The 27797-nt window shown below is 35.8% G+C and overlaps 2 protein-coding genes across 5 annotated transcripts in view; both read left to right on the forward strand.

The window, feature by feature from the left end:
* Sol1 overlaps positions 1–27797 on the forward strand; it is a 458110-nt gene that overhangs the window by 66166 nt on the left and 364147 nt on the right. The gene's annotated exons all lie outside the window — the stretch shown is intronic.
* On the forward strand, positions 19989–21356 carry LOC141389752 (uncharacterized). Its single transcript, XM_073961768.1, has 2 exons — positions 19989–20743; positions 20816–21356. Exon 2 carries the CDS (start codon positions 20819–20821, stop codon positions 21272–21274), a length of 456 nt encoding a protein of 151 aa, XP_073817869.1. The 5' UTR covers positions 19989–20743; positions 20816–20818; the 3' UTR covers positions 21275–21356.

Consider the following 27797-nt stretch of genomic DNA (forward strand, 5'->3'; position numbering starts at 1 on the left):
TCACTGAACAAAATTAGACTCAAAACACACTCCCACATAACACGAATTTTCGTAATAAAGTTGAACGATTTGTAAACGTTGTAGAGGCGTAAACTTTTCCATGATAAAATGCCAAACTTCTGGAATTATTAATCTTTGAAGATTTTTGGCTACTACCCAATTTATATTTGGCCATATATCCTCCACTTTAAAGGTAGGGATCGTTTTTTGAGGATTTCGAAATTCGTCACTTTTCCATAGACCGACCCATTTAGATAAAAACTGACTAAACGCCCCCTTAAAAGAAATATCACGATCCAAAAATTATACCACAATATTCTGTTGCCTAAGTCTGCAATGTTATATTGGAGAAATCAATCAAGGCTACAAAATTCGGCAACTAAATACTAAATTTTAAATCCCGAAAAATCTGAACTGCATTCCCTAATGTTTACACGACAAGTAAACATGTCATTTTTTGTTCATAAACACGTATTATTTCGGTCAGTCGGCAATTTAACACTAGAGAAAATTGAAAACAAAATAATTTCGCAAAATTTAAAACAAATTAACACTAGCGAAAATTGTAAATATTTTGATAATTTTGTAAAATTGAAAACAAAAATAAATAATGGATTTGGGAAATGAAAGTGGCTTTGAAAGTTTAATAATGTCTTTTGAAGATTTTAATTCATCAAATGAATGTCTAAACTCTCCCACAGTTAATAATAATCAAGAAGTCTCACCAGAATTGGTAATGTTCTAGACCAAACAAAATTTCGAATTTAAACACTTAATACCCATCGATATAATTCCCCAATAATTTATAGGTACATTCGCCGAAAACTCCAAGAGGTGTGAATAATTGTATACTACATCCATTGCCGTCATATCGCTTAAGAAGATTGCGTCATCATTTGGATGCTCATCGATCACATTTTCTCGATTAATTTTAATAAATTGTATATTTTAGTTTTTTTTTTTTTTTTAATTAAAATGTTCCTATTTTCGTGCTAAATTCATTTTAATTGTCATAAAATTGTTTATACATTCATATTTAATTGTTGTTTCTGTTACTGTTTTGCTATTACACAACACATTTCTGTCTCATTTATTGTTAAACTGTTAAATTGTAAACATGTAAATAATATATTAATGTAATAAAATTGTACAACAACTGTTTTATTCACCGCGGAAGACTTAAAATGAAAACGAAAGTACCAATTTGGTAAAGGAATTATTTGTCTATGATTTTGTATAGTGGGTGTCATCAAAAATTATGCATCCTGAACTATAAAATGTAAACGCCGAACAAATTGTCCGCCATTAAAGGAACCAAAGCAAGCTAAAAAACCTCCGCCCGCAACTAATCAATTTCATATCCAATGTAAAACATTTTGTTGTTATTCAAATATTTGAATAAAACAAAATTTGGGTTTTAGCTGAAATAAACACACATGATGTAAAATTCTGTAACCCAACAATAGAAAACAACAAAACAATTATGCTTGCTATTTCCACAATATAAATGTTTTCTATTAATTTTCTCGTTTTAGAGTTAAGCAGACAAAATTTCAAAAAATAAAAAAACAGGCTGAGTTTGGGTTCGAGTCCATGGCTTTCCTTTTTCACTTGCAAAAAAAATTCGATCATCAAGCTTAATTCTAAAACGAGAAAATTAATAAAAATCATTAAAAAAATCATCTTCGCCCTAACAGGCAAAATTTCAAAAAAAAATGTTTTCAATTTGCGCAAACATAAATCGCCGAATAATTGAAAACAGATTTTGATTGTTTTAAGGAAGAAGAAGAGTTGCAAGTGATTGCAAGAGGAAATTTGTCCAGCAAAAATTATACAAATTGTTGCAATCATTTGAGGAAGCAGACAGACCTATTGTTAGCAATGTCTTGATCATGTTTGCTTTTATAAAAACAAAAATTTCAACACCCATTGTTACCATTCAAGGCGTTCACATTTTTTAGTTCAGGTTGCATCATTTTCAGTGACACCCACTGCATATCTGCGTTTTTATACCCTCAGCCTTTAGGCTAGAAAGGGTATATACATTTTGATACGACCAAAAGTGTGCATCATCGAAATTACGGTTTTAAACCCCAAGTATGTTTGGACGAAATTCGTTTTAGATAATTTGGAGTCGATTTAGCCATGACCGTCCGTCCGTCTGTCTGGCTGGTGCGCACAATAACTCTCGAGCGGATCAACCGATTCGAACCAAATTTTGGGTATCGTAATATTTTGTCTAAACTTAGTTTAAGTTCGAAAATGGGTCCATGTAATAAAAATTTGTAGATTCTTGCAGGTTCTGGAACAGACCGATACTTACATCACATTACGGAATTTGCCGCTTTTATACACTCCACCATGGTACCTCCATGTGCAGTTTGTTCTCATTGAAATTATCTTTTATGCCCCTATAAAGATCAGGATAAAATTCTGAGTCGATATAGCAATGTCCGTCTGTCCATGAACTAGAACTCAAAATTATTCAAAATTATCCTCTTTTCATAGAAAGTTCAAGTTCGAAGATGGCCCTAACAAACATGTGCTTCTTTGATTTCAAAAACAAAAGATTGAAGCAGCTTCTCCTTTTTCAATGAATTTCCAGCGACCCCAAACATTTTTGCAAGAATTCTACTTTCTGCTAGAAATTATCCATTACGTGGAATGATATGGAAACATTCAAATTTAAAATGTAACTAATTTTCATTCATGTTTTCCAAAATATTCAATCAAATGTGAAAAATATTAGTTTTATAAATTCCAATAACACTGTGCAGCAGCATTTTTGGATGGTGGAAAATTTCATTTGGTGATGAAAGCCCTTGATGAGAATACTACCCAGCAAAAATTCGGATCCATTAGTCATTACGTAACCCATTACAAAGTAATGTAAACAAGCTTCTTTTCCCATTACAAGTAATCTGAAAAGTAATGGGATACTTCTTAAAAAAATTACAAGGCAAACATACTTACTTTGCTCCTCACTAAGTAATGAGGACGGTGGCACATTGTGTGTGTGTCCGGCACGCGAGTTTTTTATACCCTCAGCCTTTAGGCTATGAAGGGTATATACACTTTCATACGGGCAAAATGTGCCTCATCGAAATAATGGTTTTAGACCCCAAGTATGTTTGGACGAAATGTGTTTCAGACAATTTGGAGTCGATTGAGCAATGTCCGTCCGTCTGTCTGTCTGTCTGTCTGGCTGGCTGGAGCGCACGATAACTCTCGAAGGGATGAACCGATTCGGTTCCAATTTTGGCTTTCGTAATATTTTGTCCAAACTTAGTTTAAGTTCGAAGATGAGCTATATCGGTCCACTCCTTCCGGTACCTCCCCCACAAAAGTTCGAAAATGTTCGGAAAATTTGTACGCACGATAACTCTTGAAGGGTGTAACCGATTTGGTCCATACTTTGCCCATTGTGGAGCGTGTACCAGACTTAGATCAGGTTTTAATATGGACTCAATCGGTCCACACCGTCGGGTACCTCCCACACAAAATTTTGGAAAAGTTCAGTTTAGGAACATCTCTCGAATCGCTTTGATTTTTGCTTTAGCAACTTGTATTCACTGCCCTCCATACGACGGTATAAGTTTCATCAGGGGCAAGTCCATACTTCCTGAGAAAATAGCCTGAAAGTTGCAAAAAACCCCTATGACACCGTGTGAGGACAAACATAGTTTAGTTTAAGTTCGAAGATAAACCATATCGGTCCACTCCTTCAGGTACCTCCCCCACAAAAGTTCAAAAATGTTCGGAAAAATTGTGCGTACGATAACTCTTGAAGAGAGTGGCCGAATTGGTCCATACTTTACACATCCTAATATATCTACCAGATATAGATCAGGTTCAAATATGGACTATATTTGTCCACTCCATCCGGTACCTCCCACTCAAAATTTCGGATACATGTTCACTTTAAGACCTGCTTTCGAATCACTTTGATTTTTGTTGAAGCAACTTGCATTCGCTGCCTCAATCGCGATGGTAAAAGTTGTTTCAGGGGCAAGTTCATACTTCTTGAGCAAACATCCCTGAAGTTCTAAAAAACCCCTGTGGTACCATATATAGTGGCTGGAGATCCATTCTTTTTAGTATCTCCTCCGCAAAACTTTTGATATTAAATCCTAATCAACGTTTTTGTCAGTTCAAACGCCCAAAATTCTTAAAACTCCCTAAATACATGCGTTTTTTGGAAAAAAATTGTTTCAATATACACAGGCTGAGGGTATATCTCTGTCGGCAAAGCCGACTGATACTTTTTTACTTGTTTTTAATTAAACAACAACAGTTCGTGGTGCACATGTGCACTGCACATTTAATAGTATGTAGTGTCTTTGGCTAGAAATCAGAGGGTTCGTGTGTTCAACTCGCACAGCGAGCGAAATAAAATAAAGTAAAATAAAAGTAAGAAGTGTGAAGAAATTAAAAAAATCTCTACATCAACTGTTCTAAAAATAGAATTTCTTTCAACTTACTTTTCAACTTCTAGTGGCCACAGAATAACTAGTTATTCTAGTGGTCATAAAATAACTACAAACTGAGTGCGACATGCTCTTATAAAAATAATGGGGAAGAAAGGGGGTTTGCGAGTAGTTACGGCTGCCAAAAATCCCTTACAAAACCCATGATTTTGGGAGGACTTTTTTTGCTGGGTAAGAACCCAAAAGGAAATTTTCGCCATAGGTCAAGTTTCTGAGATATCGCGCCATGATTTTTTTCCCTATAATACTTGGGAAAATAGCTCCATATCTCTGTTTGGCGTTGTTGTAGCTTCGTTTTGAGGTGACATGTCTTCAGTCAAATCGAATGGCGAATCTTTTTGTAGAACATTTCATTCTTCTAACTCAATGCCTTTCATGTCCTTTTCGTCCTTTATTTCTTGACCGTAGTGAAAGTACCACAAGATACGAATTTTTAGCATACAAATATTCTACAAAAATGTTGCTCAGAAGATTTTAGGTACGGTTCTCTTTGACAACTAATCCATTTTGTCCCGTTTTCATTGTAATTTTTGACATTTATTCGGATTTGGTTAAGAATTAAACTATGTTTTGTTTTTCTGTATATTCGTTATGTATGTAGACATGCCTATTGGTCATTGCTTATGTAGACATCTGTGGCGCTTCTGAAATATTTACCACAAATAGCTCTTGTAATGATGAACACGGTAATAACAAATTTTCTTGGAGGATAGATCCGGTTAACTCAGTTTTTGAACCGGATATTCCGACCGATTTTTGAACCGGTTTTATGTAACCGATTAAACTTATACGTATACCATTAAAATCTTATAGAGTTGTCAATCAAATTAAATTAATTCGCTTATGAAAACTTTGCTACTTGCAGTTCTAGAACAAAAAAAAACGTTTTCTTAAACCGTATTTAAGGAAAAATATTAGTACGCGCAAATATGGAGATCAAAGGGTGAGGATTAAAAATTCTTTTTGGCGATGGATGTCGATGAAGATAATATGATGAACCCGAAAGGACAGTTTTGACATAGGTCAAAAAGAATTTTTTAACCCCCACCCTTTGATCTCCATATATATATTTTTTCAGGTATATTCAATTTATTCGTAAATATTATTAGGGTTATGACTTTTGGACATTTTTTCTCAAAAAATCAAAAACTTCATGGCGCGATATCTCAGAAACTTGACCTATGGCGAAAATTTCCTTTTGGGTTCTTAGTATGCTCATCAAGGGCTTTCATTTCCAAAAGAAATTTTCCACCCCCCAGACTTTGAGTTCCATTTTGTGTCACAGTGTAATTTATAGACAAAGTCAAAAATTACAAAAAAGTAGATTTTTTGAATTGCTTGCGTTTTAGGCAAAATGCATGGAAATGCGTAGGACAAAGGAAACTTTATACGCGTAGAATGACAGATAACAGACAAAACTATAACGAAATGCAAAAAAAACCTACAAAAATATGCGAAAATACCAGAGTTTTAAGTCAATTTTTGCAACAATTTTTGGTGGCGTTTAAAAGGCCAATGGCTTTAAGTGGGTTAAGAAAAACTTCATAATTTGGTACCCAAAATTCTATTACCCCTAGGATGGTTGGTATTAAAAATGGGTTATATCGGTCCCCGTTTTGAGATAACCCAAATTGTACCGCCCGATTTGTCGGTGTTTTGAAGGTTGTGGTACAAAAAATTCCACCGGGAAATATATCGGTATAGGTCCACGTCCTCATATAGGAGGAAGTTTGTTGTCTCAGCATCCAACAAAAATTACTGAAATTTGAGATTTAGTCTTCCCTGGGGTGCAAAAGTGTCTACCAGAAAATTGTCGGTAAAGGTCCACGTCTTCATATAGTGAACATAGAACGGTTCCTCCCGATATTCGGAATTTGAAGGTTGTGGCTTCAATCCACCAAAATAGCTTCAATTAAGTACTTAATCTTCGCAGGGTTTATATAACATTCCAGCAAAAATTTTTCGGTATAGGTTTACGTTTTCATATAGCCACCATAGAAGGCTACCTCCATATTTTCGGTGTTTCGAAAGTTGTGGTCTCAGTATCCAACCAAAATGGCTGAAATTTGGCATTTAGTCTTGGCAGGGGTTATAAAACTTTCCATCTGAAATTTGTCATTATGGAACCATGTCTTCATATAGTCTCCATAGAACAGTACCCCCGGTACCGGTATTTTAAAAGTTGTGACCTCAATATCGCACCGATTGGCTGAAATTTGATATTTAGTCTATGCTGGGTGTACAAAACTTTCCACTAGAAATTTGAAAGAATAGGTCTACTCTTCATATTGCGCCTTAAATGTCATTTTGACGGTTGTGGTCTCAATATCGCACGGAAATGGCTAAAATTTAATATTTACTCTTCGCTTGAGGTATACAACTTGCATGTAGCCACCACATCTTGAAAGCTGTGGCTTTAATATCCCACCCAAAATGGCTGAAATTCGGTGTTTAGTCTTCATTGAGGGTATAAAAGTTTTCCTCAGGAATTTAGATCCAAGTCATATAGCGGCCAAAGAACGGTGTCTCGCGATTTTCGGTAGTTTTAAGATTGGGGCCTCAATATCTCACCGAAATATCTGAAATTTGTTATTTTGGCTTCGATGGGGTATAAAAATGTCCACCTGAATTTTTTTGGTCTTCATATAGCCCCCATATAACAGTACCTCCTGATTTTGGGTACTTTGAAGGTTGTGGCCTCAATATACTACTGAAATGGCTGAAATTTGGTATTTAGTTTTCGTTGGGGGAATAAATAATAAAAATAAAACAGTTTTCATATAGCCCCCATAGAACATTATCTCCTGATTTTCGGTATTTAGCCTCAATATCCCACCGAAATGGAAGGAACTTGGTATTTAGTCTCCGTTGGGGCTATATAAAACTTTCCACCTGAGTTTGTCGATATAGGTCCACGTCTTCATATAGCGCACATAGAACGATATCTCCCGATTTTCGGTAGTTTTAAGATTGTGGCCTCACTATCGCACCGAAATGGCTGAAATTTTGTATTTAGTCTTCGTTGGGGTGTACAACATTCCACCTGAAATTTGTCGGTATAGGTCCACGTCTTCATATAGCGCCCATAGAACGGTACCTCCCGATTTTCGGTATTTTGAAAATTGTGGCCTCAGTGAAATGGCTGAAATCTGGTATTTTGTCTTCGCTGGGGGAATAAAACTTTCCCCCAGAAATTTGTCGGTATAGGTCGATGTCTTCATAGAGCGCCCATAGAACGGCGCCTTCCGATTTTCGGTTGTGACGTCAATATCGCACCGAAATGGCTGAAATGTGGTGCTTAGTCTTCGTTGGGGGTACAAAACATTATAACAGGTACAAGACATCACTTACAAAATATCAGATAGTATAAGTCCAAGTATTATGAATTTCAGATATTTTCTAGTTTTTAACTGACCGAATTGGGTATTTGGGTCATCCACTGGTCAAAAAACTTCTCCACCTAAAATTGGTGTCAGTCAGTAATTATTCCATATTAGTTCAGAATATGTCATGGTGGAGGGTATAAAAAGTCCGACGTGGTCGAAATTAACGCTTCTTACATGTTTTCATTAAAATTTACACAAAATTGTTTTGTAGTACCTGCGATATTAAATCGACACAACAATTTTATAACATTTTAACGACATTAAGACAACATGTAACATTTATCATGTATAATTATATTATTTTATTACATACTAAAGCCGACATTAGTCTAGGTACGAATTAATAATAAAATATAGCTTTCATAACCAATTTCTTCAATTCCGCTACTCTTAACGGCTTAAATGAAACCAGAAATAATTACATACATACAATAATGTACTTTTTATTCTAATGATTGAAAGTGTTTATTTTGAAAAGTTTCCATTAACACTTCAAAAAAAAACATCATATTGGACAATTCCGCTTGTACTTTCAACATTGTTTATGTTTTGTTGTAACAACAACGACGAAGTTCAACGTATTATTCATTAGACGGGGTTAGTTAATTGTGTGTGCTTTATTTAATAAATGGTAATTGTTTGTATGTCGACGAAGTAGGTTTCCGTCCAATTGACGAATTAAAAAGAAATTATTTTTGTTGTGATCGGTAGGTTTAAAGGTAAACAGGCTTTTAAATAACACTGGTCAACAAAATGAAAAAAATTGTTTCATTTGATTTTTTTATCCTCCACCATAGTATGGAGGGTATATTAAGTTTGTTTTTTCTGTTTGTAACACATCGAACTTATCATTTGCGTCCATATAAAGTAAATATATTCTTGATCAGGATAAAATTCTAAGACGATCTAGCCATGTCCGTCTGTTGCAATCTCTCCAGCGTCCGCAATAATTGAGATAGAACGCTACAATTTTGCAACCGAGTGTCTTTTTTTCACAGGCAGGTAAAGTTCGAAGATGGGCTATATAGGTGCACATTTTGGTATTGGCCCCATATAGTCGTATTTCCCGATTTAATGTATTTTGAGGATTTTTTAACCGAACTGGCTAAAGTTTTACATTTGAGGTTCCCAATCCAAGATCAAGAAATGTTTTCACTAAAAATTGTCAAGATATGTCCACGATTTGGTATGACCCCCATATAACATTTCCTCCCGATTTATAAGGTGTTTTAAGGATTTTAGCTACATTTCCCGCCCAAATTAGCTACAATTTGACACTTGGAGTTTGAAGAGGTCAAAAAACTTTTGCACCAAATTGGTGGAGATAGGCCCACGTTTCGCTATAGTCCCCATATAAAGGTACCTCCCGATTTAAGGAATTTTGAGGCTTTCAACTACATTTTCAGACTGAATTAACTGAAATTTGACATTTGATGTTCCCAATAACCAAAAAACTTCCCCACTAAACATTACTCGGATACGTCCACGTTTTGGTATAGCCATTATAAACGACAAAAAATGCTTCCGGATTTGAAAATAACTCGACAATTTGGCTCAAACGAAAGTCGTGTTGACAAGTGTAATCGGCAGGAATAGGTAATGTGTGACGTATCAGAAGGCTTGTAAATAAGTGTCAGAGGTTTGATGACAAAAAATTGTTTCCTTTTTGGAGTGTTGTGTCATCGCATTAATTTTTGGCGCGCGTCCGTTATTACGCAAATTTTACGCAAATCATGCCGATGTGCAAAATCAAAACAATTTTAGCAAAATTTTAATTAAAATTCGAGACTTTTCAATTAGCATAATAAAATCTTCATTATACATACTATGTAATTCAGAAACAATGTGTTACACTTCCCCATTTTGAGAAATTGTAATACAGTCGAACTTTTCTATAACGATGTTATTTTAAGGCACAAGTGGCCATTTACACACAAAACAATACCTCTATAACGAATTTTCTCTATAACGTAGTAATTCGTCGGTCCCTAAAGTACTACGTTATAGAGAAGTTCGACTCTATTTGGTTTATAATATAGTACTTGTAATATCTATGTTAGCAAATAATACGCAGACATTGTAAATAAGAAAAATAACCTCTAAATATGAAACCAGTAGTACTACAGAGAATTTTCAAAAAAAACAAGTAAGAAAAGCGTTAAGTTTGGCCGGGCCGAACTTTTTATACCCTCCACCACAAATTTCAGCCATTTCGGTGGATTAATGTGACCACAACCTTCAAAAAAACCGAAATTCGGAAGGTACCGTTCTATGGGGGCTATATGATGGCGTGGACCTATACCTACAAATTTCTGGGGGAAAGTTTTATAAGCCTAAAAAATACTAAATACCAAATTTCAGCCATCTCGGTGTGATAATGAGGCTAAAACCTTCAAAATATCGAAAATCGGGAGATATCGTATTATGGGGGCTATATCAACACGTGGACCTATATAAACATTTTATGGTAGAAATGTTTCTTAGCCTCTGGAAACACAAATACAAAGTTACAACCGATTCTTTGGTAAAATGGGTCGAATACATTCAAAATATAGTAAAATGACGCGTACTTTATAAGGGGCCTTATGTGGGGGCTATACCAAAACGTGGACCTATATAACCCAACTTTGGTAGGAATGTTTTTTGGCCTCTGGAGACACAAAATACCAAATTACAACCAATTCTGTGGTCAAATGGGTCTAATACATTCAAAATATATTAAAATGACGCGTACTTTATATGGGGCCTTATATGGGGGCTATATCAAAACGTGGACCTATATAACCCAACTTTGGTAGGAATGTTTTTTGGCCTCTGGAGACTCAAAGTACCAAATTACAACCAATTCGGTGGTAAAATGGGCCAAATATCTTAAAAATTCCTTAAAACGACGACGCGTCACGCGTCATTTTGTATGGGGGCTATACGAAAGCGTGGACCTACATAGCCCGCGTTCAATACCAAAAGTCCTACGTACATATAATATATTTTCCCAAAGTTTCATCAACCTACGTCAATCCGTTCGGACGCTAGAGTGATTTCCACAGACGGACAGACGGACAGACGGACGGACATGGCTATATCGATGTAGAATTGCACGCTGATCAAGAATATATATACTTTGTGGGGTCTACAATGATTATTTCGAGTAGTTACAAACGTAGTGACAAACTTAATATACCCCCATCCTATGGTGGAGGGTATAAAAAAAAATCATTAAGAAAAGTGTCAAAGTCTGGAGGGGTCGATTATATCGTACCATACACCACTGTAAATATGTAAAATATCTATGATAGCTAAATCCAAATCTAGACCGATTTCTCTACAAACTTAGACCGATTTGGCAAAATTATTTCTAGACCAGCATCAGACAAACGGTGCACGCACGCTCTTTGGGAGCGTACATTTATTCACGTATACAACATGTGGAGAGAACAAAACAATTTAGTCTCAGCTGAGCAGGCAGTGAAGAAGGTTGTGCGTCGCTTCTTTTGTTTTTTGTGTATGCGTCCCCTTAGCAAAATGACTATTAAGCATGTTATGCCTCCAATACTAATGCAAACAACGCAATGTGCGTTGGTATGGGTTGCCTGATGCTGTTCTAGACCAGAGTAAGGCAGAGAAATTTTTTTGGGTCTCCCTTGTGCTCTCAATGAGCGTAAATTTGTTGATGCTCACAACGTGTTATCATCTACACAGGCGATAACCAATTTACGCTCACTTAGAGCACATAGTCCCTCTTGTGAGTCACAATGCCTTCCACTGTTCTAGACCAGCGTCAGGCGAGAGAGCGCCCACGTGCGCTCATTTAACGTTGTTCTCTCCACACAAACATTTCAACCCATTGAAAAAGCATGCACTCACACAATGACACCCGTAAAGTATGCAATAGAAAAATATGGTACCTGACCCGGTTCTAGACCGAATTCCGTCACATGTGTTTTAATAAACAACACACACATGTTCCAAATTTCATTAACCTTTGGCTAAAATAAAGCGATATTCTTCAGTTAGCGTGGCGGAATGACTTACCCAGCAAAAATTCGGATCCGTTAGTCATTATGTAACCCATTACAAAGTAATGTAAACAAAAATAACTAATTATATTACTCCTTACCAAGTTATGAGTACAGTGGCACAGAGCGTGTGTGTCCGACTACAAATTCAAGGACTGTGTGTTCAACGCTCACCGTCGCACGGTGGTCGAAAGCACTGATCTAGCGGCGCGAAATTCATAACTTACAAACGAAACGAAACTCAGCTTGTGCCTGTGGGTAAAAATGGTGTTTTGGTATAGCCCCCATATAACGGTACCTTAAGATTTTGGGTATTTTGAGGATTTAAGCCATAATTTCGTAGCAAATTACCTGTAATTTGGTACTTAGAGTTCCTAGTGGTCACAAAACATTTTCACCAAAAATTATGGACATAGATGCACGTTTTGATATCGCCCCCATGTAACCGTACCTCCCAATTTAAGGTATTTTGAATATCATGACTACATTTTTAAACCAACTTGGCTGTAATTTTGCATTCAGTGTTATCGTTGCGTATAAAATCTTCTTACAAAACATTTTCAACACGGATTTCATCGAAACGATTTAGCCCCTTTTACATATTTAGCTATAATATGGTATTAAAGTGTCTCCGGGGGTAGAACTTCTCCTTGCAAACATTTCTCAAGATAGGTCCATATTTTGATTTAGCTCCCATACAAATCCACAGCTAAATTTGTATGAATTTCATGCAAAATCCCTTATTTTAAAAGTGCAGTCATCAAAAGATTTGCAAATATTTACAGCCCTAATATGGTTATTCCGTACCTAGAGAGTCCAATTTCATTCCCCAAAAAATAATCGAACCCAAGTTCGGCCAAGTTTACAAGATGCACTCTATGGAACAAGCGCGTACAACCCATAAAAGCATTAAAAATTGAATTTTTTGAAAATTTATTGCTATATTCATAAGTACTTCCAGACCCCAAACTAATTTTTATGATTTAAATCACACCCTCTGCTATTAATTAAAAGAAATCTTGTCCAGTGTCATTACGAATTTATTTAACATTTAAACAAATATGAAGATAATTTTTTGCTACATTTTTTTCAAATCTGATGCAACAAAAACTCTTGTATTGGATAGTGAATAACTGAGTGAATATTTACAACAAGAAAAATGGAAAAACAAAATCTTTGTCTGCAAAGTGTCTGTAATCGATATAATGGAAAACATTGCGCAATTTTATACTTTGATTTTTTGACTTTCGCGCCGCTAGATCACTGATTTCGTCCTCTGTGCGTTGGCCGGGTACTTTTTGTTAGAAATAAAAAAAAGAACAGTTGGTGGTGCACACGTAAGCGTGTAAACAATCCTTAACGTCCGTTTGTGTGTTCGGCTTCAAATCAGAACTGCGCATGATCAAATCCTGTAGAGAGCAGAATAAAATATGAAGTGTGTAGAAATTAAAACAATCACCTGTTTTTAGTTTATTTTTCTACTCCCAGTGGCCAAAAAAACTAGTTATTCTAGTGGTCGTAGAATAACTACTTATTCAGTGCGACATGCCCTGAAAGAAAGGGTGCTTCTATAGACCCTTCCTGAAAGAAAGGGTGCTTCCTGAGACCGTTTCTGAAAGAAAGGGTGCTTCCTCAGACCGTTTCTGAAAGAAAGGGTGCTTCTGTAGACCATTCCTGAAAGAAAAGTGTGCTTCTGTAGAACATTCCTGAAAGAATGGGCGCTTCTGTAGACCTTGTCTGTAAGAAAGGGCGCTTCTGTAGACCTTGTCTGTAAGAAAGGGTGCTTCTATAGAACCTTTCTCGCCTATAAAGACTCCTTTCAGTTCGTCTATAAAGACTCCCTTCCGCTCGTCTATAAAGACTCCCTTCAGATCAACCTTCAAAATACCGAAAATCGGGAGGTACCGTTCTATGGGAGCTATATGAAGACGTGGGCCTACAATGACAAATTTCAAGTGAAAAGTTGTATACCCCCAACTAAGACTTAATACAAAATTTCAGTCATTTCAATGTGATGGTAAGGCAACAACCTTCAAAATATCGGAAATTTTGAGGTACCGTTCTATGGGGGCTATATGAAGACGTGGACCTATGCGGACAAATTTCAGGTGTAAGTGTCATACCCCCAACGAAGACATAAAATCAAATTTCAGCCATTTCGGTGGGATATTCAGGTCACAAATCCTTGCACATATTTTTCATACGGTTTTGCATATGCTAATTTTATGCAAATATGTCAAAATATGCACCATATGCAAAATATGCGAAAATGTCTGGGCCTAATTCATATTATTTTGTAATAAAACGAGTTTCTGTCTAATCAGATTTTTCCTACGACCATCCTAACTTATACGAAATGTACCGAAACATACGGATTTTTTTGAGAAAGGAACAGGTAAAACTGATGAAGGACTATGAAAACGTGTCAATATACATAGATTTTTTGGAACCTACATACATAAAATTCTCGGAGGAACATTTTTGTAGAATTTTTTCATGTAGAAAATCTGATCTATAACGTCAAAATATTCTACAAAAAGATTCCTCATTCTATTTAACTGAAAACATGTCATCTCAAGATGATGAAACAATACCACCAAACAAAGCTATAAGGTATATATCAGGTATTTTTGGGGGCCAAGCAAAACAAGTAAAAAAGTATCAGTCAGCTTTGCTGACAGAGATATACCCTCAGACTAAGTATATTGAAACATTTTTTTCCAAAAAAACGTATGTATTTAGGGGGTTTTAAAAATTTTGGGCGTATGAATTGACAAAAATGTTGATTAGGATTAAATACCAAAAGTTTTGCGGAGGAGATACTTAAAGGAAGGGATCGACATTGACCATTATGGACCAGCCATTACATATGGTGACATAGGGGGTTTTTACAACCTTCGAGCTATTTTCTAAAGGGTATGGACTTGTCCTTGAAAAAAATTTTACCATGACATATATGTGGTAGATATATTATAATGTGTAGAGTATGGACGAAATCGGTCACTCGCTTCAAGAGTTATTGTGCGCACAATTGGTCCGAACATTTTTGAACTTTTGTGGGGAAGGTACCTGAAGAAGTGGACCGATATGGCTTATCTTCGAACTTAAACTAAGTTTGCACAAAATATTACGAAGGCCACATTTTTGGCCGTATCGGCAGATCTGTTCGAGAGTTATCTTGCGCTCCAACCGCTACCCACGGCTTCATAGGTTTTTTTGTACCTTTCAGGGTATTTTCTCAGTAAGTATGGGCTGGCCCCCTGATGAAACTTATACCGTCGTATGAGGGTAAGTGAATAAAAGTTGCTACAACAAAAATCAAATCGATTCGAGAGCAGGTCCAAAACTGAACTTTTCCGAAATTTTGTGTGGGAGGTACCCGAAGGTTGGACCGATTGAGTCCATATTGGAACATCATCAAGGTCTGGTAGAAATTTCACGATGTGCAAAGTATGCACCAAATCGGTTAATTCCTTCAAGAGTTATCGTGTGCACAAATTTTTCGAACATATCCGAACTTTTGTGGGGGAGGTACCGGAGGGAGTGGACCGATATAACCCATCTTCGAACTTAAACTACGTTTGGACAAAGTATTACGAATGCCAAATTTTGGACCAAATTGGTTAATCTTCGAGAGTTATCGTGCGCTCCAGCCAGCCCGACAGACAGAATGACGGGCATGGCTAAATTGGCTCCAAATTGCCTGAAACACATTTAGTCCAAACATCAAATCGGCTGGACAATTCTTGATGTTTGGACAATTGTTTTTTGATATGTTCGTCATAACCCAACTTAGGTTTTCATGCAAAGAAAATTCGACCACTTTTACGCCCACTTTTTTCAATATTTTCTACAAAAACTACTGAACAGATTTTCCTGAAATGGTCGTGGAATCTACAGGGATGGCCACCGGTGGAAAAAGGATGCATATTTTCTTGAATTTCAAGGGGGACGGGGTACTTTCCTGTGAATAAAAATCAAATGCCGTCATAACCCAACTTAGGTTTTTATGGAAAGAACATTTTACCGCTTCCACTTTTTCAATTTTCATTTCAATTTAAATGTTCAATTTAAACTTTTTCGGCAAAAACTACTGAACCGATTTCCTAAAATTGTCAGGGAATTTACAGGGATGGCCCCCGAAAACAGGCTACATATATTATTGAATTTCAGAGGGGGCGGGGTATCTCTCCTATGTGATATTTTAAAAAACGCTATATTTGCAAAAATTACCCATGTATCGGTTTAAAAATTTACGGATTAATCTCCAAATATTGTACTTCTTTGGGGCCTAACGGCCCCATCACGCCTGTTTTTTGTTTTTTACCCATTTCCATCAAATTTGCAGCAAAAGCTCAATGTTTGCCGTAGTTATGTATATTTTATGAATTTCGTAGGGAGTGGGGTACCTTTCCCACGCCTTTTTTTTTAAACGCTATATGTATAAGCCAAACTTATGATTATATCGGTTTCAGCATATATTTTGGGAGACAATGGGGTTGTGTGTACCCTAGGTACATATTTGGAGCCAAAATACCGGACTTTTTTAAATATGTTATTCTTGAAATCTGATGACAACGCCCACTTTTTTCAATACATTATTTTTTGGAAACTACTGAACCTAATTTCATGCAATTTTCAGAAAATGTTCAGGAATATCCCGTGGTCCAAATTGCTATATATTTGTAAACGAATTTCGGGAGCCTCTTGTTTTATAATCGCTTTATTTGCTAAACTTATAAATGCATAGGCTTGCAAATTAATTTTCGAGACAACGGTGGTTGCGCCCCCGATCAAGAAAAACGATATATTTACAAATTTTCCTGAAACAGTGAGGCTCAACGGTCCATCAGTCATGTAAAACAAAAATATATAAGTCTCAATAAGCGGGAGAATTCGACTTAACCATTTTTTTATCTTTAATAATTAGATCGCTTTAAGATAAAGACAGGGGGCATGGACGATCATAAAGAAATGGACGAAAAAATCCGACAAAGTCCGTAAGAGAAAAGAAAGGTTACAGATAAATTTAAAATCCTCCTCGGTTTGACAATGGACCGAAGAATTTAGGAAGAAAATGTCTTTTTTTGAATTGTCAAGCATAAAGACCATAAAAAGTTGTCATTAAACTCATTATGATGGGTCAGCAGCGCGGACCGGGGTCTGCTAGTTTTATAATAAAACAAGTAAGCAAATTCTATAGTCGAACGGGGCCGACCATGTGATACCTTACACCACAACTTCTAGGAATTAGCTATGTGCAACCACTTTGCACGCTGATTGTCCGGGTATGATTCCTACGTCTGGCCACATCAAATTTTCAACGGTGGCATAACACCCCTTTGTAATGCTGCCGATCTGAGTATTTCAGACATGAAAATTTCTCTACAAGTGGCAACTTAGAACTTGCCTTTCGGATTCGGCGATAAAAAATACGTCACATATCAATGACATAACATGAATCCATTGGTATAAGATAAGATAAGCCTCCCTTGTCCATACTGGGATATTTGTGGAACAATTATATAAATTATATATTTCTAAACAATATGCCAAAATTGGAAAATTCACATTGATTGTGGGTTTATTGAAGATCTATCGTCCTCACATATGTATGCTTGGTAATGCACGCAGTTTTGTGATTTTCAGGCCATTTCGAAAATAGTTCATTCTGGTTATATACATATTTTATACCGATAGAAATAACTAATAATGATTAGAAATTCAAATAATTTGTATGCAAACAAATTTAGAAATACCAAAATTATTTATATAATTGAATATAACATCAAGTAAGATAGTATAAGTCAGCTCCGCTAACGGTGATATATCCTCAGCATCTGACCAAAAAAGAAACAAACACAATAACTATGCCGTATAAAAAATATACATATATATTTTGTATTTTGTAGGTATCGGAATGTAAAGCTATACCAAATCAATTGTAGTAAGGTCATTTCTTATTTTTTAAAAAGTTAGAGAATTATTTTTTTGGAAATTTTGGACCATTATCTCAGTAAGTATGAACTTACCCTGGAAAAATTGTACCGTTGCAATAGGTATCGTGAAAAGAACCTTCCACAAAAAGTTCAAATAGATCCGAGACTGGTCCTCAAACTGCACTTTTCCCAAATTTTGTGTTGGAGGTACTCAAAGGACGGGACCGATATAGTCCATATTCCAACCTGATACGTTACTGGATGAAATAATAGGATGTGCAAAGTTTGGACAATCAGAAAATCCCCCCGAAGAGTTGTCTTGCGGATTTGCTATTTTAGTTAGTTTTTTTGTTTGTTTTTCAGGGATTCTTGAACCTTTTCGCCCATAATCTCTGGAGGTATAGACTTGCCATTGCAATTGTACCATCGTAAAGAGGGCCGCAAGGACAATCTGCTGACTCTTAAATTTCACTTTTCCAAACTTTGTGTGGGAGGTACTCGAAGGTGTGGACCGAAATAATCGTACCCGATCTATATCTGGAAGGAAGGAAGTTTGGATCAAATCGATTTTGCGCTGCGAGAGTCATCGTTCAGAAAATTTTTCAGAAAAATTTTGAACTGTTGTGGGGGAGGTGCCCGAAGGAGTGAACCGATATAGCCCATATTCGAAATTAAATTAAGTTTGGGCAAAAAATTACGAAGTGCAAAATTTGGTTCGAATCGGTAGATCCGTTCGGGAGATATCGTGCGCACCAGCCAGGTAGTCGTTAAGAGAGACAGATGAACGGACAGGGCTAAATCTACTCCAAACTGTTTGAAACGAATTTCGTCCAAACATACTAGACCCCAAGTATTTGATGGGCATACCATTTTTTTGATGGGCACATCTTTGGTCGTATTTTGTATATTTTGTATTAACCTAAAGTCTGAGGGTATAAAATAGGTGGCGAAGCGATCCCATGCTGCAATATTTGTATAAAAGTTCAATTGGACAACTGAACTGAAAATTTCTCCGTCATTATTGAAACAATTTGTAGTATGAAAGGAAATTGTTGTTCTCTACACAAAACCCATTATATATTAGGCAGTAGGCCCGTTATCTAGCAGACACATTATTGCAATTTGCATCAGGGGAAATATCAGTATTTATTTTTCCATATGTTGGCTACTTTGACGGTATGTGCTACTTTGACGGTATGTGCCATCCAGGAATAAAAATATGGACCAAAAAAAATGTATATTTTTCATACAAAAGTAATGGCCCATTTCACCCGCTAAATAATATCGGATCATCATCCAAAATTGTAGGCATCTTCCTCGACCTAAACCCTTACCTCGTGCAAAATTTCGTGACTATTGATCTATAATTGCGACCTCTAGTGTGCTTATGATTATACTTCGAGCAAAAAACTGGATATATTAGGCTGTAACTCTGTTATCTGACCGCGTAAATCAATATAATTGGCATCAATGGAAAGGGCAAGAGTTGGTCTTCCAAATATTATCTACGTGGGCGGAATGTGTCTTCCAGGAATAAAGATATAACCGGTATATAAAAATTTTTCACAACTTTCACACAAAAGTTATGGTCCATTTAACCCTCTAAACATCATCCGATCACCATCTCAAATTGCAAGCATCTTCTTTGTCATATACTGTTACCTTGTTCGAATTTTCGAGGCCGTCGGGCTATTATTGCGACCTACAGAGTACCTACAAAATCGGATAAAAATTATGTTTTTGGTCCATTTCCCCCGCTAAATATTTCACGATCATCACCAATTAAAATAGCGATATATTCTGATGTGAAACCGACCTCCATACCAAATTTCGTGACGTTCGGTCCATAATTGCGGCCTGGAGTTTGATTACAATTTATAATGGACAGACGGACACATGGACGGACGGATACACATCTCAAAATCGCTTTATCTCGCCGAGATATGAAGATTGGTATACCACATTGGGGGTCAAAATAATAAATTCAAAATTTGTTTCGATATTTTTAAATCTTTTTTTCTTTATAGCAATTCCCATCAATTGTTTCACATTTGCATAAAAAATATGGAATTTATAACGATTTTAATCACTTTTGAGGGGTGTACAAATATGAACTTTACATACTGTATAAATCAAAGGTTTTTTTTTATCAATGCAACTTGTCTGTAAGTGGTGTCGTACTACATTCGGCCCCTGTGGTAATAATGTCCCACCTTATAGAGCATAACGGTTAACATCACTATTTCTATCGGTAAGTTTTAGCAATTACTTCATGTTGGTCGCTAAAATATTGGTTCATGATGTTTATCATTATTTGCCGTTAGCTGTTAAAGAATGGTACACATATCGGTCAATTAACATCGCCTTCATACCAATATAATATGCCCAATTTTTTATTTTTGCCTTTTAAATTGTCGGCATATGAATGTCAATCGCTTTATGTGTCTTAGCCTTAATTCGGAGCACTTTCCCCACAACTTCAGTTTCTCTGTACACCACATTCGTACGTCAATCTCTCTGTTACAATTAACGCTCTTGTTTAGTTTAATCCCAAAAAATGTGGACAAAACAAATGAATCAGTATTAGGTCTCTTCGATTATGTTTTCAATAACTTTTATGATTGCTTAATATATTTAATAATCGCAAGTGAAAACAAATGCAAAAAGTTAACCAACGAGACCAAATACAAAGAAACTAAATTATTTATGATTTTTTAGTTTTGTTCAAAGTTTAAGTTCTTTAGGGCAACTTTGGACGCACGGACAAGAGGAACAAATATTACATTGCAAATAATACTGCCACTGAACAAACCTATTGTTAGTAAATATTGCAAAAATATGTGAGTTGACGTTTACAAAAAGATTACAAACTAGACTATTAAAAATAGCTTACCTCCATTTATATTAAACTACAGGTAATGCATTATAAAATTATTTAAATAACCCTTTTGCAAGGTATGCATAAAAAATCCGAATTCTATTTATAGAACATGACCGAACATAAGCCTCACTTGAATGTGGACAATGACGACGAATTTGTCAATTTCATTCGTAAGAAAATTCAGCATATGGAAATCCAAACAAGTTCTTCGCCAACTGACACTTTGACCATTGTTATTGATGCTGACGATGAAGTGGTAACTGTATCTCCCAAAATTGAGACAATAGATTGTGATTCACCAAGCACTCCAATGCAGTTACATCAACAACAAATGCGCAGCAGCACAGTACTCCAGCGAAATTATAATCTAATTAATGAAATTCGTAAAAGTTCTCCGTTTGTTGATAAGGGAAAATTACATCCACTTAGTACCACGGAAGATGATTGTAATCTAATAGTTCCATCACCAAGGACACCAACAACTTTACCATGCATTTGGCAACCGTTGCCTAGTTATCGTCTGGGACGATTGCGTCGTCATTTCGATGCTCACAGACGTCCATAGTTTATTTGTTTAATTTATTTCAATGTTTTACTTTATTGTTTCAAAAATTTAAATTTAATAAATATGATTGATTATCTTCTTAGCTATATTTGTCGGATCTTTCGGCCAAAGACGATTTGTGGAAAACATTTCAATGCGAGAGTGAACAGTCAGTCCTTCACGGTGTGCCTTAAATAACTTTAAATGAAAGATGCTTACATCTGGGAAGTTTTTGCGGATTCTGACACTACAATATTAATAAATGAGAAAAATCAAAAACTAAAAAATCGCCGTAGAGATTTTCGAATAAATCGCGGTCAAAGTTCGCATTTTTAGGGTTTTTTTTAGGATTTCACGATTTTGCTTGGAAACCGCAAGTCCTATCGAAATGACACTGAAGAAAATGTAGTAGCACTGAAAATTTTCTACAAGATTGTCATTAATGGTATTTTCGTAGGTTTTACCATGTTTGGTATATAGAAGTTCAAATTGGGACGATGTTCTGACTGTATCGCCTCCTTTTAAAACAATGTCATGAAGGGTGCTTGCACCTTAACTAACTTTGAAAGGCACGTTTGCCGAAATTTTTTGAATTGAGCCGATTTAGTTCATCTGCGATGTAAAAAATTAGTGTAATAAATAAAAAATACGATAAACAAACAGGAGACCAAACCGCATACACCATCTGAAAGTTATCGTGAACTTTTAAAGGTTAAGGGTCACTATATAAAAAAGTAAAAAAAAAACAAATAAAACAAGTAAGCAAAGGTTATAGTTGGACGGGGCGACCATGACAAAGTTCCTTAATGGAACAAATAAGCTTATTGTACGAAATAATTTTGTTGATTCTGCCACCTTATCACATTAAGCTTGTGACCTACAGTTTATCGCCGAGTCCGAACGGCATGTCCTAGGACACCACTTTTTGAGAAGTTTAATATGACTGAAACACTCAGAAAATGTCGCTACCACAACTGAGGTGTACTTTGCCACCATTGAGAGTTTGATGTTACCTAGCCGAAGAATCGAACCCACGACATTCTGCGTACAAGGCGGATGTAAATTTGAAATATAGCTCCACTCTATGGAATTATATTAGAAACGAAGATACGTAACGATTTTTTTGCTTTGAGGATATTAAATGGATCCAAAGTCTATTCTTCAAAAATCCAAAAATGCAAAATTTCCATCATTTGACATATCTAACAGGGAGCCACCATGGTGCAATGGTATGCAAGCCCGCCTTTCACGCTAAATGCTCGGGTTCGGTTCCTAGGCCAGGACACATGAAATTTTCAACGGTGACAAAATACCCCTCAGTAATGATGGTGACATTTTTTGCGTATTTCAGCCATAAAAAACTTCTCTAAATAAAGAGTAGGTTCCTTTTATTTGAGCTAGTATGAATCGGGGTTTACTCATTCAGATGAGAGAAGCCTCCCTTGTCCCTGATGTTTGTGGATCTATTATGTATATAATTATACACTTCTAAAAAAAGTTCCAAAATTGGAAAATTGACATTGGTCGCCCCTTCTGATACATCCATACATTTTCTTTGAATATCAGGTTCCTTTTTGGAATACAGCTAATATAAATCAATATATAAGCCGCTGCAAATATACCCAATTACAATGCAATTTGCCATATCTGACCGGACACTGCTCGAATTTTATTGAATACTACAAATGCTATATACAAATTTTCAAAGGGAACATTGTAAGTTTATTGAAGATCTATCGTCCAAAAAAAGTGCACTTGTAAATGCACGCGATTTTGTGCTTTTTAGCGTATTCCGAAAATAGTTCATTATGGATATATATTGTGATATCAAAAATATATTTTAACCGATGAAAAACAACTAATAATGAGTAGAAATTTAAATAATTTGCATACAAACAAATTTATGACTCCCAAAAGTATTCATATTTAATTATACGCCAGGAGGGGTGCCTTCACCAAAATTAATATTTCAAAAAAACTTTAACTGTAGCAACACCGAGTGCATTTTGAAAAAAAGTTGGCGAAGCGACCCCATGCTGCAATATATGTATAAAAAATCAATTGGACAATTAATATGCTAGGACTCCACATAATTTGCAATAATGCTGGGAATGAAAGAGACAAATTGTAGCATGGGAGGAAAATGTTGTATTCTATACAAAACCTATTATATATTAGGTAGCTACCCAGGAGACATAATATTGCAATTTACATCAGGGCTATATTTAGGCTACTTCACTGGTATATGCCCTCCAGGAAGTAAAATATGGTCCAAATTTTAAATTTTTATATTTTTCATAAAAAAGTAATGGTCCATTTAACCCACTAGATAATATGAGATCGTCATACAAAATTGTAGGCATGTTCTTCGACATAAAATCTTACATCTGAAAAAACTCGTGACTATTGATCTATAATTGCAGCCTCTAGCGTGCTTCTGATTACACTGTGCAACATTTTTAAGGTGACCTTGTGCAAACAATTCGAACTGAGGATTTTTTGAAAGTACAGACCCAAACGACAAGAAACCCTAGTTGGGTTTTGTTGTGTCAGATCCAGCTGGGATGTTATGGCCCCATCTAAACCTGGTTAAATATTGAGTTTTTAAAGAAATTCAGGGCTATATCTCTGAAACTAATGCGAATCTTCTTCTGACCTCTGAAGCAAATTTGTAGATAAGAACAAGAATAAAATATTTGGAGAAATAATGAACTCGAAAAACTGCATTTATTGCCCCAAATTTCAAAATATATGTAAAAATTCCACAATTTTTATACATTTCACACCGTATCTCCAAAACCGTTAATTTTTTCTGAATGTTTTCTTTTGCAAAAATATTCCCTGGAATGTAATACACAATTCTTCAGAACATGTCATTGTTGTAAAATGCCTCCATGCCTCTATTTTCAGTACATTTTTCAACGACCATTTAATAAAAATGTCAATAATGTAGTGAAATCCGAAATGCGAGAATAAACTGTTGATTTGAACTGTGTTTGAAATACGTGTTGTAAAAGATATGATACAAAATACCGCTGAAACAACATGAAGTAAGCATTTTAGAGTTTCAGAATGTTCTAAAGCATTGGTGAGAACATTATTTGGAAGATTTTTGCAAAAGGTTACTTGGTTCAACTCCCAATAGTTTAGCCGATACTGACCAGAATATTAGCAACTATGTAAAATTTTCAATATTTATTTATTTATTTATTTATTAGTCAATGGAATCCAATATCCGTACAGACTAAGATAACAATTCAAATATCAAATATTTAAATAATAAGTTTTAAGTATATAAAATAGAATAAATGTGGTACACATAACTTTTAAAAACTTCCTTTGATGTGCTAAAGTCCATGCTCGGTTTTGACTCCCTTTGGAGCTGATTGTTGATGAAATTCAAACTCAAAAATGTACGCGTTAATGGACCATTTCGGGCGTAATTAGTGCGGTGTAAAGGAACTTCAAAAATCTTCACAACACGGAGATTTTGATGCCCTAGATGGAGTTTTTCCTATATGGTCTGTTCAAAGGATAAGTTCTACTAGATCAGGGCTACAATATTGCCAACAACAGCAAGGCCAAATTCCTAATCGTTTCTGAGATAAAGGCCCGATAAATGCAAAAAAGTGTAATTTTAGCCCGGTTTAGATGCGGCCATAAAATACGAACTGGATCTGACAGGACAAAACCCTACTAGGGTTTTTGTAGTCTAAATATATACTATCAAAAAATGCACACTAGAAGTTGTTTGCATTTTCAGTGTTGCATAGTGTTACACTACAAATAAATAATTGGATATATTAGGCTGTAACTCTGTTATCTGAGCACGTAAATCAACATAAGTGGCATCAATGGAAAGGTCAAGAAATGACCTTCCAAATGGTATTTACGTGGGCGGAATGTATCTTCAAGGAATACATATATAAGCTGTATATTAAAAATGTTCACAATTTTCACACAAAAATTGTGGTGCATTTAACCCTCTAAATATTATCTGATCACTATCTCAAATTTGAAGCTTCTTCTTTGTCATATACTCTTATTATGTTTTTGGTCCATTTCATCCGCTAAAATTTCACGATTATCACCAATAATAATAGGTGTCTATTCTGGTTTGAACCCGACCTACATGCAAAATTTCGTAACGATCGGTCCATAGTTGCGGCCTGGAGTTTGATTACAATTTATAATGGACAGACGGACGGACGGACGGAAGGACGGACACACATCTCAAAATCGCTTTATCTCTTCGAGATATGAAGATTGGTATACCACATTGGGGGTCTAGGACCGAAAATTAAATTTCGAAAAATATATACAAATTAAAAGATATGGTCTTGCTGTACATGAAAATCACATGCAGACAAAATGACTTTAATAATTACGCGATTTGCACGTATTTTAAAATGCATATAAATTAAAATGGGTTATGTGACCACTATTTCCATTTCAGAAGCCTTGAGATATATCCTCAACCCAATTATCTTCCTCAATAGGAAAGCTTTTATATGAATGTCTGTCTATAAAGCAAAATCCGTATATTTTAATGGGAGATTTAAGCGAAATGAAGGAAGTATTCCTATAGATTTTTCCAAAATTTAATACTACATAATGATTGTGATATTTTTTCAAACAAAAAATAATTTTTGAACCAAAATATGTGTTTATTTTGGGTGTGACATCGAAACTATAAGACCAATCTGTATGATTTTACTCACATTTTATTCATCGTGAAGTTTTGCTTCCATACGAATTTTTTCGTAATTTTATAGCGGGTAAATGGACCTTTATTTTGAAAAAAGTTGACTTACATTCAATAATTTATCAATTTATTATACATTTCGCGAGTACTGAGTAACATTTAACAAATGTTATGCAATCTACTAACCCAAACCACTTTCAGATAACTTTTTAGTAGCAATTGCTCGCGGTAAAATAATTATCGTTTTTATAATATTTTTTTCTTTAAAACGAAAATAAAACCGCCACAAATTTTGTCCCCATCGACAAAAAACTGGCTCGCGAGCGGATTCGTACTGGGAATTTGTTTCTTAACCTATGTACCAAAAATCTTTGATGTACTGCGAAAAAAAATTAATATTTTTTTTTTTTTTTTGAAATGGAATATCAAATATTTGACAACATTTGTGACATACACTTTCATACGGTCAAAGTGTGCCTCATCGAAATAATGGTCAATATATTACTAAGATTTCGTCCAAACATACTTGGGGTCTAAAGTATGTTTGGACGAAATCCGTTTCAAACAATTTGCAGTTGATTAAGCTATGTCCGTCCGTCTGTCTGTCTGGCTGGTGCGCACGATAATTCTCGAACGGATGAGCCGATTTGGTCCAAATTTTGGCTTTCGTAATATTTTGTCCAAACTTAGATCAAGTTCGGAGATGGGTTATATCGGCCCACTCGTTCCGGTACCTCCCCCACAAAAGTTCGAAAATGTTCGGAAAATTTGTGCGTACGATAACTCTTGAAGGGAGTAAGCGATTCGGTCCATACTTTGCAAATCGTGAAGTGTCTACCAGATTTAGATAAGGCTTCAATATTGACTCAATCGGTCAACTCCTGCGGGTACCTCCCACACAAAATTTCGGAAAAGTTCAGTTTAGGACCTGCTCTCGAATCGCTTTGATTTTTGTTTACGCAAGTTGTATTCGCTGTCCTCTATACGACGCTGTAAGTTTCATTAGGGGCAAGTCCATACTTCCTGAGAAAATAGCCTGAAAGTTACAAAAAACCCTATGACACCGTGTGTAGTGGTTGGAGCGCAAGATAACTCTCGAACGGATCTGCCGATTCGGTCCAAAATTTGCCTTTCGTAATATTTTGTCCAAACTTAGTTCAAGTTCAAAGATGGATTATATCGGCCCACTCCTTCCGGTACCTCCCCCACAAAAGTTCGAAAATGTTGGGAAAATTTGTGCGTACGATAACTCTTGAAGGAAGTAACCGATTTGGTCCATACTTTGCACATTATGAAATTTCTACCAGACTTAGATGAGGTTCCAATATGGACTCAATCGATAAACTCCTTCGAGTACCTCCCACACAAAATTTTGGAAAAGTTCAGTTAAGGACCTGCTCTCGAATCGCCTTGGTTTTTGTGGTAACATCTTGTATTCACTGTCCCTTTTACGAAGGTACAAGTTTCCTCAGGGGCAAGTCCATACTTCCTGAAAAAATAGCCTGAAACTTGAAAAACAAACCCTATGACGCCATGTTTATGGTGTAATTCTCGAACGTAATATTGTTTCCAAACTTAGTTTAAGTTCGTAGATAAGCCATATCGGTCCACTCCTTCAGGTACCTACCCCACAAAAGTTCAAAAATATTCGGAAAAATTGTGCGCACGATAACTCTTGATGGGAGTGACCGATTTGGTACATACTTTACACAGTCTCATAATATCTACCAGATATAGATCAGGTTCGAATATGGACTATATTTGTCCACTCCATCCCGTACCTCCCGCACAAATTTTGGATAAGTTTACTTTAAGACCTGCTATTGAATCACTTTGATT

Source organism: Musca autumnalis, unplaced genomic scaffold (assembly GCF_047663935.1).
Source record: "Musca autumnalis isolate F117 unplaced genomic scaffold, ASM4766393v1 scaffold_1, whole genome shotgun sequence".
In the NCBI taxonomy this organism is placed as follows: Eukaryota; Metazoa; Arthropoda; class Insecta; order Diptera; family Muscidae; genus Musca; species Musca autumnalis.